Here is a 17,792-nt window from a genome sequence, read left to right as displayed (position 1 = left end):
AACAGGGCAGCTTCCTTCATTAATGTGCAAAATATGCAAAGAAAGAGAGGGTTATCAGTAATTCTTTAGTTTAGTTGTAATTCACTAATTATGGACGAGATAGTAAGCACGCGAAAATTTTCAAGAAAAAGAAAGCGAGGAAGAAAGAAGAAAAACGTCAAAAGAATGATCACTCTTGTCAAAAAAGATGTTGAAAGAGACGATGCTGGGTTCGTACAGAACGGATTTCCCCGTCGAAACCAGTGTCAGCCATGAAGTAGGCAAAGAAAGTGTTACCGTGACACTGAGAGTCCGATATAGTGGGTGATACTCCTGTTCAAAACGTTCGAGAGATGTCTGTATCTCGCAGGAAAATATTGTTACCTTCCGACGTAGAAGAAGAAAGTGAGAGTGAATGTCACGGCCGATCGTTTGAAGACGGCGAGATTCGACTCGTTGACATGTCACTGTTGAATGGCGCCCTAGAAAAAGAGATTTGTCAATTTTGCAAAGTAGGCAATATCTCAATAGTGGAGCGCAGGCCTCACGGTCTAGGCAGTCAGTTTGAATTTCTTTGCACGCAAGGAGATTGATTGTATTCGATCAAAACTGAGCCAGCCTAGCTTCCCGTCATCCCGAAAAAAGGGAGCAGTTTTCGAAATAAATAGAAAAGCTGCCATTGGAATGCGAGCGATTGGAAAGGGACGGCGCGCTCTGGTGAAACTGTCAAGCTATTAGGGGTTACCTCAACCAGTAACGGGTCCACCCTATCGCCAGTATGTACGAGCTGCCTCCAGGAGACTCCGAAACTCGTGGCATGCTTGAACTAATAAGTTCAAACACAACGGCCCAAAAATAAATACACTGTATTTGCAAACACTTCAACTGCCAAGTGTAGTGTCTGTAATGTTTGTTACTCGCAAACAGAACCGCCCACTTTGCATAATCCAAGCTTTAATGAATGACGTCACCGTTCGTTATCAGCACAGACCGTCACAAAACTCCATAGCGTGAAAGAAAACGGCCAAAAAACAAAGTTTTTCACATATATAAATGTCGGTTCATGATTTTTCTCGAAAACAACTTTCAAAGCATTTCATTTACAATTAGCCCATGTATATTTTGCTGCTAAAACGGGAGTTAACGTTGATTGAAGTGTGAAATCATAAAAGTGCCGATTTCTCGGTGTTCGGTTTTTGCCAATTACCGTTGACCTAATTTTAAATGGCATTTCAGTGAATAGCGCTACGATGTCCCCGTTTAGCTTTTCTTACTCTTGGATATGTTGGCTTCATATCCGTATTTACATATTTGCAAAATTCTATTGCGTTTTTTCACAAACCTCGCGCAAACCACCGGTATACTCTAACTTTAACACCAAAAAACGTGCTTGAAATTTGTGATTTTCGGAAAGAAAAAAAAAACTTAATGCAAAAAATAGAAATACGGATTTAAACTTCATGACCTTTGCTTCAAAACAGTGTAAAGTTTTTGATCGCATGAATGACTGTAGAGATGACAATTAAAATTTAATTCGCGTTAGTTAAATTATCAGCCCCGCTGATTTTCAGAATCACGTGACGCTAAAACAAACACAATGTTCACAAAATATTAATAATAGGAAAATACAAGTCAAGAGCTTTCCAAACATATATAGATTGTATGGTTTCTTGTAAAATTTATTCGGATTATAAGTGTTTACATTTTTCATGCAAAAAAACTATCCTGCTACCTTAAATGCACAATATTACAATGAAAGTGTGAAATACAGTGATAGACATGTCTATTGTCTTTGATTAGGACTCATCAGTATCAGTATGAACCACTACAGCATTTCCTGAGCTTGTACGACGTCCGGTCACACCACAGTCCCTTTGAATTTCAAAAACAAAGCACCCAATCGCTATTTTACAATTTTTGCCTCAAGTTAAAATCGTGAATATTTATCGTCGCGAAAAACTCGGCAAACACAAAATCGCGAATATTTCTAGCAGCGAAATTATTACGGTTTACAGTACTTACCTGGCCTCAACTGCAGCCTGATTTAAATCAAATTTCATCCTGTCCCCAGCTTTGCTAAGATATGTGAAATATCTATGTGCTAGTTCCAGCTCATGTACAGCACCGAGTACAGTCTTCAGGTTACTCTTCTCATCTTTGAGAATGCCCATAGCCAGTCTCTGCATCACCAAGGCAATGTTATACAACAATACAGTATCATTAGGTGACACACGTCGAGCCTGAAATATTTAACACAAAGCAACTTGAACAAGCCATGCATGACACAGTCCCTGTTAGTTATTAAACTATTAATAAGATATATAGTTTTGCTTATATAATTGGAACATAAACATGTCAGAGATATGGATCCAGAAGCTGATGCCTGATTATGATGATTTGTTAACATTAAAAAGATTGACATCTTGTATCTGATCGTCAAACAAGTACTTGTCCTTATGGAACAGCACTAATTGGAATGGCCACCGGTCAGCCATTTTGAATACATCTGTATATCTATAACATGATGTATAATGAATATATAAAGTTTTAACATCAGTGAAAGTATGTCGGAGATACATGTTTGGCTCTAGAACCGCATTCATTGAAACAAAATGGCCGCCATTTTGAAACAGATTTAAAAAAATAAAATGATGGGCATCAAGTTTGAACAAAAATCCATCCATAAAAGCCAAGACCAGTTCCAGAATGCCAGAAATGCTTGATTTTTGATGATTTTTTAGCACAAAAATAGCCACCATTTGGCCATTTTTAATCAGATAGTCAAAACAATATATATGTATATCTATGACATGATGAATAATGAAAACGCATGGACACACAGAAGCACAGACACAGGGACGCACAGGGTACTAAAAAGTTATAAACTAGAAGTGACAGAGTTATGAAACAAAGGAAGACAGTCACATAATTTGAAATAACACAAGTTACCTTGAGTAACACTTTTTTACAGTCCATCATTTTTCCAGCTCTAAAATAAGCTCTAGCAAGATACAACATCACTTCTGTATTGTGGTATTTATAAAACTTTCTTAAGCAATTTTCATACTATTTGGAATCAAAATAAAAACATTCAAATCATGTAAGTATCATTGAATCAAGTTTAACACAAATATGGTTCTCTCTGGAGTAACCCACAATATCATGGAAACTACGCAAATCATCTCTATATGACAACTATTTCATGCAAGATGCAAAATACCCACCATCTGTATAGCACTGATGTACTGTTTTTGTTCCACATAAATATGAGCTAAGTTTAACCATACATCACGCATATCAGCAGTGGCTTCTCTCACCTATTGTATAAAACAATCAACGGTTTTAATATCATGACAAATATCCATGGTTGGTAGAATCCTAACGTTTGACAGTTTTACAAGTAAAGCCACCCTAACATTTTTGTGGCACGCATTGGCACGACTCGAGTCGTACCAGTGCGCAAACTAGTCGTAAACAGGCGTGAAGTGTGCGTAAACCCGTCGTGACAGCGTGCCATGTCAGGACAATAATTTTGGAATGTTTAAAATTTTGGTCACAACAAAATTTTGTGACCGGGTCATGAACTATGCACAAACTGTTCGTGACCTGGTCGGGAGGAAGCGTGCCAGTGCGCGCCATGCCATGACTGTCACGAATAGTTCACGAACAGCTCACGTCTGAATTGTGCAAACTCGTTGTGCCAGTTCGTGTCAATGTGGACAATGACGGGTAAGTATTCGTGAATTATTGGTAAACTCGTTGTGAACTAATCGTGAACAGTGTGGAAGCCTCCCAGTTCGTGCCCAAAAATGGCATGACTTGCCATGACAAAATCATGGCCAAAAATCTTCAGGGTGGCTTTAGTATCCACATAACATCATATTGCTTTCATTTGCTAACCTGAGAGAAGACGTCTCTGGCTTCTCTGATGTAACCTTTCTGTGCCAGCACAGCTCCAATCCCATTGGCAGCATAGATATTTTTACCATCATTCCGTAATACTTGTTTGTACATTGCCAGTGCTCGGTCCTGATGTCTTTTTTCCTGTTTAGTGAACAATTACCATGATTAATTAATAAATGATAACCCAAGATCAAATCTACAAAGCAAAGCATTTTTTTGTCTAAACTTTTAGGTTATACATATCAAACCATGTTCACTAATCGGATCCTACAAAGCTAGGGTTTGAAATAATTGGGTTCACACTGCACTGTGCAAGTTGTTTTTCAGCCTGTGCAAATAGACCAGAAACCTAATGTGCACACTGCATGTAAGAAATATAATTGCTGTATACAAGTACTGATACATGCAGATTCAAAGACACATGTCATAGTCCTGTGCAAGATCAAGTAAGTGAAGCTTTTTATAAAGCTAAGCATTCACCTTATGCATTGATACAAATAGATCCGCAAATAAAATAGACACAAATTGGACAGTGAAATAGAGACATTTTTGCTCATGTTTAACTGCAAAATCTTGTAAAATAAATGATTACAAGAATGTTGTGATCTGTGAAATAAACTGGGTACATAAAATATTTGTAATGATATAATTTGTGAAAATTTGGTTAAGTACAACAGAACTTGTCACTGCACATGTAACATACTAACAATGTAATCATTTGTTTGATCATTCTGTCTGTAATCTCTCACTCTGTAACATCTTTTGATTGCAGATGCTTGATAGTTTCCATGTATTTCACCATACCTCAGTACTATTCTTCATCACATCACATCACTCAATTGAGGTGCCAGCATAAATTTTATCAAAATGTCCAGCAAATCATTAAATTTCATTTATGCAAAAGTGGATTTTGTTCTGACTTTACGGTTTCAATAATGAATTTTTACCTTCACCAAGCTCAGTGATAAGAAAATATGTTTATTGTCATCATCAGACCAATGCAGTATCATACAAATAACTGCATCACCACCAGATGAAAAGCATTCTTGGTAATGTTGATGTCATCAGACGTGGCAACCCCCTTAAGCATGTGCATTGACAAAGAAATAAACAAACATAGAAAGAAATTTTGTAAATCGCAAGTTCCTAAAGCCTCCCTTAGATCTCACTGGAATTAAATATTACCTTGTCTTTGTCTCTCGTTGGCTGGTACAATGTCTGTAGCCACACATTTCCCAATGCAAGTAACGAGTAGGCATCGCTCTGTGTTGATGGCTGTTTGAGAATTCTTTCAAATTTTTTCTGCCCTGGTCCCCATTCTTGCTTGGCTAAATGAAGGTTACCAATCAAGGACCATGCATCCGGATGATCCTAAAAATTCAGACACAAAATTAAGCAGGAAGGGATTATATATATTTAAAGGTATTACCTCTTCATACTACAAGTATCCTAATTCAGATGTTACTACATGTGTATTTGAACATTCAATCCTTCCAGAAGGAAACTAAGAATACAATAACAAGAATACAATAGGAAAACTGCCTGAAAAAAATGGTAAGTACTTCAATGCTCGATCGACAAGGGGGCACGGATAAGGATATTACGACCAGGATAGGGAAAGCAAGGGCAGCTTTCATCATGCTGAGGAATGTCTCCAGGGTAATATGTACAACTACGAAACGCCGCATCTTCAACTCTAGTGTCAAATCAGTACTGCTCTACGGATCTGAGACCTGGAGACAAAGCAACACAGGATACAAACCTTCATTAAAACTTGTCTGAGGAGGATCTTTAAGATCAAGTAGTCAGACAAGATCAGCAACCTGGAGCTGTGGGAAAGGGTAGGACAAGAACCAGTGGAAAGCCAGATCCTCAGGAGAAAATAGTCCTGGATAGGACACACTCTCAGAAAGCCACCAACGAGCAACACACAGCAGGCCCTAACCTGGTACCCACAAGGGCAAGCGAAAAAGGGGAAGGCCTAAGAACAGCTGGAGAAAGGACACTGAGGCAGAGATGAGAAGCATCAGTAACAGCTGGCACGACCTGAGAAGGAAGGCCCAGAGACGAGTACAGTGGAGGATGATCATCGGTGGCCTATGCTCCGCTATGGTCCGTTGAGCCAACAAAAAAATTACCTGATTGATCTGCAACGCTTCTTTAAACCAATCTGATGCATCATAGATCTGTCCGCTGTCACGTGCCATACAACCAAGTCTTAAGTAACCTGAAATAGCAGTAAATGTGTTGAAATAAACCATCATAGATCTGTCCGCTGTCACGTGCCATACAACCAATTTACAAAGTGGCTATCAGGCTTGTATAATAATTATTTTCATTTATTTTTTGCCAAAAACTTAAAACATAGACAACTCCAACACTTGTTAAATAAATATAACAGTATAGGGCCACTCATGATAGATCTTTCATCTAGAGCTTGCTTTGCTACCAATCATACTGCACACATACTTTTAACACTACAAACTTTACGTGAATCTATCATAAGTTACTTACAATCTACATAATTAGGATGTTCTCGAAGAATATTCTTGTACAACTGTTCAGCTTTGTCAAATGCACATGTGGCTTCACGTAGTCGGGCTAAGTTGTAAGTTGTTGTCACTGAGATGGCACTGTAATATGTTTCATCATGCTGGGCTTCATGTTTGGATCGCTCCAGTGAGGCCTCGTAGTATCTCTTAGATTCTTTTAAATTACCCAATCTAAAGTGCAAGGCACCAACATTATTGAGGATCTCTGGTGGCACATCAGCTTGGACTTTCTCTTTCAGGATTCTGGTGGCAGTACCATATGCAGAGAGAGCACCCTGAACAGCAGATGAATCAACATCAACAATAATATATATTGTGCAATCGTGCTCAGACTTCACAAGTAGAAAGGAAAAGAAAATGTATCATCAGTGATAAAATCATTTCTTAGAAAAATCAACATTGCATACCTGGACATCACTTTGTTCTAATATCTGGGCCAGTTCAATCCACGCTTCTACATCATCTGGGAACTGCTCAACTACTTTCTGTAAATGACCTTTAGCGATTTCTCTTTTTTCTTGGTCTGGTGAAGTAGCATAAAGGGAACCAAGGATCTTCATAGTTTCATAGTTACCAGGCTGTGATTTCAATACTTTCTCAAAACACTGTGCAGCCTGCAATAAACAAGTGTGCCATATTTTACACACACTACCAGGATGTAGGAAGTGTCATTCTGTTAGGTAGACACGACAACACAAACATTCGGTTTTTGCACCAAAAATCATTGAAACTTGATTGACTTACGTTTTCCATGTCTCCTCTATAAATATACATCTGTCCAAGTCCAAAGAACGGTAATACAAAAGGTGCAGATGCAAACTGTGTAGACTGATAATAATACTGGAATGCTTGGTCGTAATCACCCTACAATTAGAAATTAATAAAATACATTGTTATAAATATTACCATCTTTGTCAGCTGAGGTTCATTCAATTGGCCATCACCTCACTATTATACCTTGGCAAAGTTCCCAATATAAACTTGTACTCACTGTCAACAAAATCAAACTCAACTGTGAGTGTTCTAATGTGTTTCTATGGTGGATGGAATACTAAGTATGTAGGTGATGCTTTTCCATGGAAAATCAAATACAAAGTCTCTTTTTAGCAACGATGCGATATAATACATGAATAACAAAATATATTGGTTTAAATATAAAATTGACATGAGTTGTTGTTATAGGAACACTGATTTATGAATCAAGCTCCTTGGCGCGTCCAATCAAGTCATTCAATTTATCAAATACAGCTTTTCCTTACATGTTCTTGCACAGATTCACATATGGATGGCCAACTTCAGCAAAACCATGCAAATTGTACGACGAAATATTACCAATATACCCAATACAATTTTCCCACAAATGAACCCATTTCAACAACTATGTTACATATGGTATATGTATATATATGAAGAATGTTTTACAGTTTTTGAAGCAGCTGCTGAAGCAGAGGCCACAATGCTTGATTTATTTGAAAGAAAGAATAAATCTTATTGTGGCGATTCAAGGATTTTTTACTGAAAGGAAAATGTGTTTGATATTCAGGTATACTTGATACAGAAACACGGTGATAAGATTTCAAATGCATTATTCTAGAACTGACTTACTACTATTGGCCAGGGGAACAAAAAGAAACAAAATCCCTATTCTGACTGAAATGACATTTGCTGGCAATATGCAGATTGACAGTGTGGTATCTTCTTACCTGTACATGGAACGATCTGGCTAGCTGATAACAGCTCTCAGCTTGTATGAATTCATTCTCTGTACCATGAAATGCATGTAATGCCAAATGCTGTACTTTGTTGTAGTCCTGAAAGTATCAACCAATTTCACTGGTTCACTTGATGTGTACATTTATTCAATACTACTGAATGGGTGTTTTATGTAAGTCATATAAAAGTAAGCATTATCAAGGTAGTTAGAGTTTAGCTTACATAAAACTAAACAACAAAATTAATATTCACAGTTTTGTTTTTGTTTTATCTACTGGATATACAAAGGAGTTCATGTACTTCAAGATGACTATGATACTCTTACACAAAATGACTGAATATCGGTACATGGTTTCAAGCACTGTCAGTTCTCTATTACTAGATTTTATGTTCTTCAATACAATAGCAAAGGTTGATACCATTACCATGCGTAACAATGTATTATCACAATTGTCAATAAAATATCATCTATATTTCCTGTCCACTATTATACCTATTCCATAACAAATGTCACATCTTTGTGAATGACTTACCTTCTTAAAGAAGAAATGGTTAGCAAGATGATTGAGAACCATTGGGTTACTAGAATCTATAGTATAGGCTTTAGATAATAACTGCACACCTTTCTTGATGGAGTCAGGTTCTTTGCTATTCAGTTCCAAAATGGCCAGACCTACTATTGCACCAACACAAGATGGTTCTAACTGCAAAGCTCTTTCAAACGCAAGTCTAGCTTTGTCTAGTTTGCTCAATTTCATAAAGCAATGTCCCATACCAAGACGAACAGCAGCTGTTGATGTAATATATACATAAAGGTTCCTTACAAGACCAAATTCAGTACTCTGCGCCACCTGAATGTGACACACCTTCCAAAAAAAGCATTGTGCAGCCCCTTGTTACACTACCATTCGATGCCATCAAGAGAAATTATACTGGAACCCAATTCTGGGCCACCGATCAACAAGCGCATTTTTGTTTTTAAGGACACAATCTAAGATGCATGTGATGGATTTCTATCATTACGACATCATTAATGCTTGCACTAAGAAGCTGTTTATTTCACATTTACTATCATAGTTCAGTAGTTTGTTAAACTGAATGCATCTCAGCAGTTGTAACCATGCACCTCATTTTAATGCCCTGAATTCTAAGATTCAGTTTTAGTTGCATTGCCCCCACCTACATGTGAACTATCACACGTTGACAAATAATCTGTGCAATAGTTTTCCTGGACGCATTTAAGTTACTTTCAATGTCTTTTTTAAGCTGTGCAAATTTGGTGTTAAACTGATGACACTAAGTACATTATTCTCTCATTTTTAAAGGGGCACCTTCCAGTTAAGCCTAATCTCACAACAAATTTACTCTCTGGATTAAAATAACAATGGATAACAAAAGATAGATTAACATTGTAAACAACACAAACAATAGTGTCCCATGATTCTTTGGTGCAATCCAAGGGATTGAGCGGTTCCCCTTTAAGCCTATCAAAGCAAACAAGTTGTTTTCATGTGAAAATCTGTTATAAATTTGTAGGGGCATCAATTGGTACAAAGATGAAACTGTTTGTAAATACTCATTTTTTTGTAAAATAGTAACTGATAACAATTCATATGCTTACATGAGATGACGAAAAACATCCAAATACAGGCTATAAATGACTAATTATATAGTTCACCTTGAAAACAAATATTATCTTTGGGAGTGGCTGAATTAATAGAACAAAAATGGAAATTATGTATTGAGTTGTCATCAGAGAGGTATATTGAATGAGTGGTTAAATTACAAAAATGAAAAAAATATATATGACAATTTTGCAAGAGAATTAAAGTGACAATAGCTGCTATATGTACCATACAGTGAGAGAGTTTATCTTGTTTTGTAAACAATGGCCCAGTGTGCATGCTGCATGCAGTGTGTCTGAGAGAAAAAAATACACACACTTGCCCAATCATTATCCCATACTTTTTATGGTATGTTTATCCACAGTCACTCTACCACCAGTCTGGAAATACTTATTGTTTAAGGTGTCTATCAGCTGGATTAGTGCGACAACAAATCATAAAGAAAATCCGCTAAGAGTATGGGTCATGTTACGGATGGTAGAACTTCCGGAATACTTGTGAAGGTGTCAACATTTTATTTACCCACTACAAGCATTGGTACAATAGCTTGCATTTTGTTTCCAGACCGGGGATAGAAGGACTATGGTTTATCTTATTCAGAAGGTGGCTAGATACTATAGTGTTAATTCCACAACTCCAATACATATCGTACTTCCCCGAGTATAAGCCCAGGGGCCTGAACATGTAAAATCGGGAAAATTAGGGGGTGGGCTTATACTAGAGGACCATCTCAGAAAAGATTATTTGTTGGGGGGGTTTAAAATTGTAACCATCTTCCCAACCACGAAAAATTATCTAAATTACATGTTTCGTTCACAGCGCCGGTCTCTGAGAAACACTTTTTACAATTAAGAAACAAACATGTTCATAAAAATACACACATTTTATTACAATACGATTTACATATCGTCTGAATTTACGATGCAAAAATGGGTACGGTCTGTGGGAAAACAGTCGAAGGCAAGATCTTTATCATTATCTTCGTTGTGGAATGTTTTCGATCATATGCAAACTCTCGATACAAAGCAATTTCTGCCATGGTGTTTTGCATCATGACTTGACCTGAACAACTACCTTTGACCTAACAGGTCACGTCTTTTGTTAACCAATCAAAATGCTGTGTCGTACAGACGAAGTTTTCCGATTATTGACAAAGTAATTTTTTCAACGCAATGCGAAAGTGAATTACTGCGATGTTAAAATGCGATCTGATTTCGACAGAAAACGGTGATTTTTCCTCTAAAGCTGTTAATTCGCAATTTTCGAAAGGTAAACTGAGGGTGGAGGAAGTATTTCACGGTCGCCAGTCACGTCGAAGAATAGTTTGCTCTATCACACCCCATTCATGAAAGTCTCAATGGACACGGTTATTCGGAAAAGTAAAACGATGTTCAATGACCGGGTTTCACAACTTGACGATCACATTTTTGGCGTTTCTAAAACTACTACTCAAAAAAAAAAATGGATTACTTCAGTATTGCAACATCGGGTTCATCCTGAGTAAATAACAGAATAGAAAATGTGCGAACCATGTTCCGTACATTTGCCAGCCTGAAATTAATGCGAGTTTTGTTATAAAAGCACAAACCAAACTACTGTACCACTAACGGTTATTATGCAATGAAATACAATTTTTACATGCATTTTTTAATAAATGTCGTCGATGCCCGGTAAAACACCATGGGCTTATACTCGGGATGCCCTCAACTTGTTAAATGTCTAAAAACAGAGGGATGGGCTTATACTCGGGGAGGGGCTTATGCTCGGGGAAGTACAGTATATAAAACATCATGTCTGGAACCATATTTTTATTTTTGGCTTGTAAAACAAAAAGCATGAACGTCATCAGATTTGTTGAGCTAAAAATGCTTGATTGATTGCTGTTCGAGCCATGAGGCTCTAGGCCAATCAAATATCACAATTCATGCAACATTGAGATGATTAACATCTGACACCAGTTTGACCCCAAAGACGCACATGGTTTTAGAACTTAAAATGATTATCAGATAGTTAAAATTTTGGAGAAAAAACAACTAAAAATATTTAGTTCAAGAATATTAACTCAAACCTTCCAAGTTGTTATTTTTTTCTGATCACATTTCCATTTTTTGATCACTGTATTATTTCATATACATGTATGAGACATTTTTATTGTTTTATTTCATTTCAAAAATAAGGCAAACAAAAAGACTTGTACTTGTAAGCAAGTCTAGGTCCAAACATTTGGACAGGAGATTCTACTAAAAATTTGAAACAAAAACTAATCGCCTTATTTGTTACAGAATGTGGGTAAAATAACATACCTGGGCAGTTAGGGGTAGTTCTTAGAGCTTTTTTATAATATGCCAACGCTCCTCTGAAGTCTTTCTTATTAAAAGAAATGCACGCTTTACCTGTGAAAAATACAACAATGCTTTAGAAACCAAAAGTGAAATAGTGAATGTGTAACTGACAAAGTAGGTCATGTAAGAAATAGCCTTAAAGCTGAAGAGTGTAATTTTCTCATTCACAGTTTTAATTAAATTACCGTAAAATTCCTTTTTGAGGCCGCAGCTTCAACTAAGTTGAATTTTCACAACAATTCAACGAATTTATTTTTTGTACATTATTATAATCACTACTAATTAATAATCAGCAATTGTAACACTTCAAACACAAGTAAGTTATTCACTTGTGTGAAATGCAGCATGACCGTTACCGTGATCATTTACAACTAAGAATGCATTCGTTTTTGTTTTGACTTCTTTTAGAATATACTTTTCGTTATCAAAAATAAAAAAATAAATATATATTACATTAAATAATATACTGAGTATTTTTTCGTTATCATTTTTTTTTTTGATTGACTTTTTTTATTTTAATTTCCCCGATGTCTAGATTAAACATGGAATGTACAGTCACTCTGCCGGAAGTCGAACATGCCGCAATCGACTGTGTCAGACGGCTGTCTGCACGGTTACTAAAAGAGTGACCGGTGCTAACGAATTAGTCTATTCAAGAGATTGTAGTACATGTATACAGTACCGTAATTTGAAAATGCATACAAATCTATTTGTAGATATTATTTATTGTGCAGTATGTTATACAGTGTGAAATTTCGTTTGTGTACAAGTTTGTCTGTGTGTAAAAATTCCAAAGTGCCTTAGTATCGCAACAAAGTTGCAATCGAGTGTCGTGCATCTCATTATCCCTTCTGGCCTTTATTTTCTGAAAAAATTCCCACTGTTACCGAATTGAATGCTCTAATTAAAGCCGCACCAAGACTTCACGCATCTGAATTCGTCCATTGAAAAAATTAATTTTAATTAAAGCCGCGGCCTCAAAAAGGAATTTTACGGTAATACAACCCAGTATACAAGTTACATGCATTGTTTCGATAACAATTTAAAACTGCCACTCACTCTTATTGAAAAAAATTGAAAGTAAACTGTCTGCATTTATATATATTATTTAGTACAGTTTCATATGAGAGAGCATGTCAATCAGACATGAATGTTAAGAAGCAGCTACTTACCTAGCAGTGAGGGGATGTTATTAGGAGACTGGTTGAGCACAAAGTTAAACTGCGCATCGGCTTGATCCATTTTATCCCCTTCAAAAAGACAGAAACAAGCTCTGCCCAACAAATGGTTCTACATTCAAGGAAAATTTTTATAAAATTACATACAAAATATTGTACAGTCTTCAAATATACATGTGATGCTAGTAAATGAGGTAATGCAGAATATTTATATGCAGGCAAATGGTTGAACCATTGAGATTTATTCATTGTACAGACGAATACATGCACAGAGATTTACCTGATCATACATAATAATTTTATCTGCCATAGTGTAAAGCCTGGTAGCCTGGGTGAACAGCTCTTTCTTGACATCTTTACTTTTTTCTTTTCTTGCTTGTTGCACATAGTAAGCAGCCAGGGTGTCCAAGGCTGTCATCTGGTGTGTCTCATGATCTTTGTATTCAGTATTGGCATCGGTCCGAGATGCCTCAAAAATTTTAACAAACTCCTCGGTGGCACCTTGCTTGTAATATTCAAGCTGTTAAAAACAACAAATAACAATACAACTACCAGATTCTGCCGTAAATTGGCCCAGGGCTGTTAAACGGCAGTTCGTTTTTTTACAAAAATAAAATGGGACCAAGAAACCGCCCAGGATGATTTTTCGGAAGATTTTTAAGGTGTTATTTTAATCTTTACCAGGGTTCTCCCCAGAAAAAATGCATAGCGCCGGGGCTAATTTGCATAATAATTTGCATATCATTTACATATCTTTCCTTCATTGATTAACAGAACTTATTTACAATTATGAATATTAGTGAGCTCAGTCACAGGGCAAATATTTTTTTTAATGGAATCAACACATTATGTTTCACAATTTAGAAGAGTTTGAAACATTCTCGAAATACAAATGCTGCAGACTAAAAACAAACACAAATACATTATTGTTGCAATTTAATTGTTTTGTAAAACGTTGAAGGAAACGCATTCAAAACTTTAAGCCAGATTTATGTTCACGAATCTCATAATTTTATTCACTCCAAAAACATTCTCCTTCAAAAAATCGATCACGTAATTAATTGACGTATTGTTGTAAATTATTATTCGTACCATCAACTTCTAAAACGTTTACAATTACAGTAATGAGCGAACAAATAAAGCTTCAAAACTATCATCAAAGTTACGACGTGACATAACTTACTTGGCCATGTTATACATCAGTTATAGCAATAATTCCTCAACAAATTTTACTTCTTTTTTTTTTTTTGATATGAAATGTAAGTAAAATCCGACTTATTTTTATCGGGAGCGATTATTTTTGATAACTTGATCGCTTCGGTAAAAAAAAACAGACCCGCCATGATGTTTGTGAAACATTAGCATGTGTCCTTTGACCCGATGGGTCAAGAATTCCATTAACCAATCAAAATGCCGCATGGTAATGCCGGTAGAACCCGAAGTTTTCTGAATGGTAGTGATCATAAAAATTACATTGCGGAAGTAAAGCGATGTCGTAGCACGATGTGTTGGCATCGATTTCAATTGAAAACTGCATGACAGCTTTCGAAAGAGGTGATTTGCAGTTTTTAAAAGGTAAATTAGGTCTTGAAAGAAGAGTTTTTACATGATTCGCAATGATAACAGTTCAAATGTATTTTACCAAATCACGCAATAAACACACTGTTTTTTTCTTGAGTAGCGTGAACTGATCGTGAACTCCAATTTGACCATGTTATATCGAGGTGGAATTGATTTTGAAATAATTTTAGCTTTCAATCTAAAGACTGTGTCTATCGCAGAAAGTATTTACTTACAAACAAAGAGGTGCTAATTCCACAAATTTGACTAGCCGCTACGTATCGTGCGACTAGGTCTATTGTTTATAAATTATAATCCACGACTGGCAGGATGCTTGTCGGTCGGTACGTAATTATACCAACAATCAGACAATAGTCCTCGTCGGAAGCATTTCCGTGGTGGTCACTAATTTTGAGTGACGGTCGGGGCCGACCGGCGTGGCGAACAAAGCTTTTTCACATCTGATATTGGCATGTCAAATATGAAATCAAGCGCCGAGGTGGGAACACATAGCGCTGAGGTCCCAAGTGAAGCACCGAGATTCACAGGTATAGCGCCGCGGACCTCGGCGCTAAAAAGCCCTGGGGACAACCCTGTTTACCGATGCCTAAAAGTTTCGCCGTAGTCATTGAAGCCTATTCAAGAGTATTGATGTTTATTGCGACTAGCGTGAATGAGTTAGCTTTGTTCCGACAATGAGCTTTTATCGCTGTAAACAATGTTAAATTATTCTTCAAATGCTCAGTTTATGTTTTGAAAACAACTATTTTTTTATTTAGAAACAAATCATGTCGCTTTCCCATCAAAATCCAAGCCAAAAGATCGTACAACAACATCGGCAAATCTGTCCCGTGCTGCATTCAATAACATTAACATATTTAAATGAGCTATGGTAATTTGAACATTATGGTAATTATCGATTTGACCTGTCAGGTCAAAGAACACCATTTCAGGTCAAAAAATGTATTTTACCCAATCACGCAAGAAACACGTTGTTTTTTTCTTGAGTAGCGTAAACAGATCGTGAACTCCAATTTGACCATGTTATATCGAGGTGGAATTGATTTTGAAATAATTTTAGCTTTCAATCTAAAGACTGTGTCTATCGCAGAAAGTATTTACTTACAAACAAAGAGGTGCTAATTCCACAAATTTGACTAGCCGCTACGTATCGTGCGACTAGGTCTATTGTTTATAAATTATAATCCACGACTGGCAGGATGCTTGTCGGTCGGTACGTAATTATACCAACAATCAGACAATAGTCCTCGTCGGAAGCATTTCCGTGGTGGTCACTAATTTTGAGTGACGGTCGGGGCCGACCGGCGTGGCGAACAAAGCTTTTTCACATCTGATATTGGCATGTCAAATATGAAATCAAGCGCCGAGGTGGGAACACATAGCGCTGAGGTCCCAAGTGAAGCACCGAGATTCACAGGTATAGCGCCGCGGACCTCGGCGCTAAAAAGCCCTGGGGACAACCCTGTTTACCGATGCCTAAAAGTTTCGCCGTAGTCATTGAAGCCTATTCAAGAGTATTGATGTTTATTGCGACTAGCGTGAATGAGTTAGCTTTGTTCCGACAATGAGCTTTTATCGCTGTAAACAATGTTAAATTATTCTTCAAATGCTCAGTTTATGTTTTGAAAACAACTATTTTTTTATTTAGAAACAAATCATGTCGCTTTCCCATCAAAATCCAAGCCAAAAGATCGTACAACAACATCGGCAAATCTGTCCCGTGCTGCATTCAATAACATTAACATATTTAAATGAGCTATGGTAATTTGAACATTATGGTAATTATCGATTTGACCTGTCAGGTCAAAGAACACCATTTCAGGTCAAAACATGGCGGGTATTCATTTCTACAGCATCGAGCATTGAAAATGCGATCGGAATCCATGAAAAAAATTGAAATTTATTTGCATTTCATAACAATTCATCGATTTTTGTTGTTGTACGTTATTATAATCTTTACTAGGTAATAATCAACAATTGTAAAACGCAGCATGACCGGATTGCGCTACCGCGATCATTTGCTACTAAGCACTGCAGTTGTGTTCGTTGTTATTTGAAACTTCTTTTATAATATACTTTCGTTACTAATAAAATGAAACAAAATAATTGTATTTGGCGCACGAGGTTCTTTAATGTGATTTTTTTGGAGAAAGATACGTGGTCTACTTTTTAATCTAGCTAGAAAAAAATGTATACAATTTTAGATTAGCTTCTGCAATAGTTTCTTTCGTTTTGAGTGCTCCAACTGCCGGTGTTGAAAATCGACGTAGGTGGCAGAATCCGGTACTATTACAGTGTTCTTCTCATAAATTTATATGCTACACCATTATCATTACTTCTAAAAGTTCAGTACCCTGGTAAACTGATGATGACTTGGCAAATGCTGCTTAATACTATTAGATACTATTTTGGCCAATGTCATTTTTGATCCAACTCTTTTGATAAAATAAGTGATTTTATAACACATCTTGCAGTGTTCTCCCCAGGAATTTAAACCACTATGGAGATTGACCAAAGTACATTTACACCCACATAACAAACAACATATATTTTCAAAAACAATGTGGCACATATTTATTTGCTTCATACAGTGTTATAAACACTATTCTTTTGGGATATTAATGAGCTCAGTCACAGTGCAAATATTTTTTCTATTGGAGTCTAAATATTACGTTTCATAATTTAGAAGAGTTTGAATATATAAATGAAAAATTGTCAAATCGAAATGCTGCAGACTATTAAAAACAAACAAACAAATAAATTGTAAAAGGCTAAATGAAACGCATTTGAAACGTTTCAGCCAGGAATATGTTCTTGACTTCCATGATCTTATTTACTACAAAAACATTCTCCTTCAAAAAATTGTTCATTATACGTACCATCAGCTTCTACAACGTTTACATTTACAGTAATGAACAA

The 17,792-nt window shown here is 36.5% G+C and overlaps 1 protein-coding gene across 1 annotated transcript in view; it reads right to left on the bottom strand.

The window, feature by feature from the left end:
* Positions 1-17,792, bottom strand: part of LOC100378565 (RNA polymerase-associated protein CTR9 homolog) — a 39,427-nt gene that overhangs the window by 12,020 nt on the left and 9,615 nt on the right. The window contains exons 3-16 of the mRNA XM_085500459.1: positions 13,573-13,812; positions 13,287-13,404; positions 12,076-12,165; positions 8,681-8,937; positions 8,138-8,245; positions 7,179-7,298; positions 6,842-7,048; positions 6,397-6,709; positions 6,021-6,109; positions 5,068-5,253; positions 3,880-4,023; positions 3,204-3,296; positions 2,929-3,045; positions 2,002-2,219 (exon numbers count right to left, since the gene is read on the bottom strand). Of these exons, the coding sequence (XP_085356585.1) occupies positions 2,002-2,219; positions 2,929-3,045; positions 3,204-3,296; positions 3,880-4,023; positions 5,068-5,253; positions 6,021-6,109; positions 6,397-6,709; positions 6,842-7,048; positions 7,179-7,298; positions 8,138-8,245; positions 8,681-8,937; positions 12,076-12,165; positions 13,287-13,404; positions 13,573-13,812 (2,300 nt within the window). The remainder of the gene's footprint in view (positions 1-2,001; positions 2,220-2,928; positions 3,046-3,203; positions 3,297-3,879; positions 4,024-5,067; positions 5,254-6,020; positions 6,110-6,396; positions 6,710-6,841; positions 7,049-7,178; positions 7,299-8,137; positions 8,246-8,680; positions 8,938-12,075; positions 12,166-13,286; positions 13,405-13,572; positions 13,813-17,792) is intronic.

The sequence above is a fragment of the Saccoglossus kowalevskii genome, chromosome 1 (genome assembly GCF_978046115.1).
Source record: "Saccoglossus kowalevskii chromosome 1, keSacKowa6.1, whole genome shotgun sequence".
In the NCBI taxonomy this organism is placed as follows: Eukaryota; Metazoa; Hemichordata; class Enteropneusta; family Harrimaniidae; genus Saccoglossus; species Saccoglossus kowalevskii.
Note: the sequence above shows the minus strand (reverse complement) of the source record. Positions and strands in the feature narration are given on the sequence as shown.